The sequence below is a fragment of the Citrus sinensis genome, chromosome 1, assembly GCF_022201045.2.
Source record: "Citrus sinensis cultivar Valencia sweet orange chromosome 1, DVS_A1.0, whole genome shotgun sequence".
NCBI lineage: Eukaryota > Viridiplantae > Streptophyta > Magnoliopsida > Sapindales > Rutaceae > Citrus > Citrus sinensis.
The window spans coordinates 726,642-729,943 of record NC_068556.1 but is presented as its reverse complement, the minus strand read 5'-3'; the positions used below and the strand labels follow the sequence as shown (position 1 = coordinate 729,943).

Genomic DNA, 3,302 nt, shown 5'->3' with positions numbered 1-3,302 from the left:
ATATTTGAATAGAAAATAATTTTATGGCACGCACCAAAAGAATACTAACCAATCGTTTACTATCAGAGCCGAAAGCAACATTCAATTGTGGGACTCAACTCTAGCCGACTGCCCACTTGCCTCAGCCTTTCTCGGCTTGTTGCACAATTGCAGCTCAACTTACATTCTGCGTACCAAATTTTATTCTAGAGCCAACTCACACCACACCATCGCCTATTGCCAATTGCCAAAACTTCTTTACAGCAACTAATAAATTTCACGATCACTGCACTAGACACCATGGATTGATTCTTTTTCCGTACAACTTTCTTGAGCCCGAAGGCACATTTACATCATTTCACCAAAAGCCGGATCCCCCAGGCCCAGGCCACCACCAAAATCTACACAGTGCTCCGCGAATTGTCCCCACCACAACATTCTAAAAATCTAAATAAAAAAATGAACCCCATCATTAAAAAAAAAAAATTAAAAAGAAAAAGTATGAGAATACCATGCATTTCTAAATTTTAACGTCAATGTGGCAAGAACATATATATTTTTCTAATTTTCATTTTCGGGAGAAAAGATTGTTATTTGTTAACACTTTATTATCTACAACCATATTGATGATGCCCGGGAATCACATAATAAACTCTTAAAAAAAAAGGAAGGTAAAATGGAATCTGGGTATTAAAAACAATTATTTAAAATTCCGTCAACATTTCTTCTCAGCAATATCGGCATCGTCGTCGTGATTAACCTTGGCAGGGCCCAAACCACGCGAGTTCACAATCGCGTGTGGCGCGTCAACAACAAACGCCGACGACATCTCCATCTGACAGACCCTAACGGCACCTAGAAGCCTCTCAGGCAACTCATCCTCCGCCTGCGATTCCACTAGAAACCCCATGTCAATCGTCACGCTCGTCACGTACCCCAACGCGAGGTGCAAAATGGCGCTCGCAATCGTCGAGCTGGCGATGTCCACGTCAATCTCCAAATAGTTAGGCCCCCTATGGTAATTACACGTCAGCGCCTTCCCTAACAAGCACGCGCTGTAATTGCCCACCGCCTTTTTCACGATCCACGGACCTTTCACGATCCGGTTCACGATCTTAAACCGCTGGTTCCTAAATGCATCGTCGCCGTTAACAAAACGGTAAAGCAAAGATCCCAACGGGATGGGATCCTCTGTGGCGAAATAAAACACGGCACTGTGCTGGTCCTTGCCGGGGACTTGAAGATTCACGGCGAAAATGAAGCTCTTCAACGACTTACCCTGAGACTGCGCCTTTTTGAGCGCTTGGGCGATCCGATTGTCGGGGCGGGCGAGTACGTTGTCGAGTTTGGTAGTGGACCTGAGCCAGTCCATGCCGACTGGTAAGAGGAGGTAATCACCGGCGGGGGATTTTTGTTTTTTAGTGAAGTAGTTTCTGGAGCGTAGAAAGAAGAGATCGCCTGGAGGTGAGGCCCAGCCGTTGGTGCCTGTCTCGAGATCCACGTGGAGGAGGGATCCGCCGTGGATTGATTCGGTGATCCATTCGGGGAGTCCGGTGCTCGAAGCCCGGTGTTTATGCTGCTTTGGGCACATTGTGAATTTTTTTTGTCTTCTCTCTCTCTCTCTCTCTCTCTCTCTCTCTCTCTCTCTCTTTCCTTTTCCTTTTTCCTTCTCTCTCTGAACGAGATTTTCGTCCTGCGACTCTCCGTTTGAGAGTGAAGTTAGTGAAAGTGTGGAGAAAGGATTAAGGGGGATACGAGATGAGAGGTGTAATATCATGAGAAGAAAGATCAGGTGCCCCACTGCCCCTGAACTTCCTGGAAACTACGAAAAAGCCCTTTCAATAAGTGTCACCGGTACTTTAACAAATTTTCTACTAGCTTAATGCAACAATATATTATATGGTCACCCTCTTTAAGTAATGATCGTAATAATTAATCATGATATTCTTCTGTTTAGTGTTTGGGCCTCTAATTTTTTTTCCATAATATTTCTCCTTTTTTATATTTTTTTCTAAACAAAGTTTATTTGTTGGATTTTAAAATGTACATAAAAAAATATCTATGGAAAAAGTACTGAATAAAGAGTGACATGTTGCTACATTATTCGTCGTAGTCATGGCATCTTATAATAAAAGAATTTTCAATTATAATGGTTAAAGATAAAATGAGAGTGAATTGAAAGCACGTGGCATAGTTTTAATAAATGTGGGATAGATCTTATTCAACACTAATAAGTAATAATATTATTCTCTTGTCCTCTGAAGGCTATTGCAATAAATTCATTACAATTTTGTATTCGGGCATGAAGGTCCAGCAAGCCAATAATTATACTATTTTAGGACCACAAGATAAAATTTCATCGCAAATACATTCATTTCATTCTGAAATCAAGCAATAATGCTAATAACTAAAAAATAACGTCACATTTATCAGATTAGAATACGAGTTTCATATCTCAACAAATATGATAATATGATGTACCACTACTCCAACTACCATGTATTAATTGATTAGAAGCCATGTGCATGCTACAAAGTTGACATACAAACTTTGTACAACACATTTACAATTATATCTAACTAAAATAAACACCTAATATATTTCTATTGGGGAATCAAGCGATCCTATTTAAAAACTTACATTATCAATGACTAATAATAGTATACTTACCTTACAATTCCTGCAAGGTCAATACAACTATATTAAATTTAATATTTTTCTTTCGGCATAATCATAAAAGTCCAAAATGGAAGTAACCGTTGATTATAGGAGAATAGTATAATATTGCATGACAATGTTGTATTTCTGAGTTTCCAGGGCCCACTTCACTGAGTAATGAATTGGAGAGAGAGAATTTCCTTATGCTCAAAAGGAACGATCGATGATCCTCCTTTAATTCAGAGCACAAAAAGCAAGCATGGCAATCAGGTAATTAGACAGACAGAGCAAGCCAAAATGAGAATTGGGATCGGATGGGCCGATTACTTTGACAGTTCTGTTTGACTTCATCGATGTTGACGATTAGGACAGCGACACGCTAGCAGAGCAATTAAAAGAAGTAATGACGTTAACTTCGACACGTGGAGTATTGTTGAGCAGCTTAACACAACGACATTTTGCGGCATTCGATCGGAGCTGTTTATGTCTATGACAACTCACAACGGCTATAAGGAATTATTAATACCTACATATGCGAATAAGTTGCCAAAATTGCAGATCATTGACACATTCAATTATCAGCATCTTAACTTATAATTTATTCCTTCATGATCAATTATTCTATCATGATCTAATATACGATGACTTCATTTTTTGTTTCTTTT

At 39.4% G+C, this 3,302-nt stretch overlaps 1 protein-coding gene across 1 annotated transcript; it reads right to left on the bottom strand.

Annotated features, from left to right (window-relative positions):
* Positions 1–533: 533 nt before the first annotated feature.
* On the bottom strand, positions 534–1,821 carry LOC102612185 (hypothetical protein). Its single transcript, XM_025101420.2, has one exon. It carries the CDS (start codon positions 1,754–1,756, stop codon positions 695–697), a length of 1,062 nt encoding a protein of 353 aa, XP_024957188.2. The 5' UTR covers positions 1,757–1,821; the 3' UTR covers positions 534–694.
* Between the last annotated feature and the right edge of the window lie 1,481 nt (positions 1,822–3,302).

Excerpts from the sequence above, each read along its gene's own strand:
- LOC102612185 (XM_025101420.2), bottom strand. The coding sequence starts at position 1,756 with ATGATATTACACCTCTCATCTCGTATCCCCCTTAATCCTTTCTCCACA.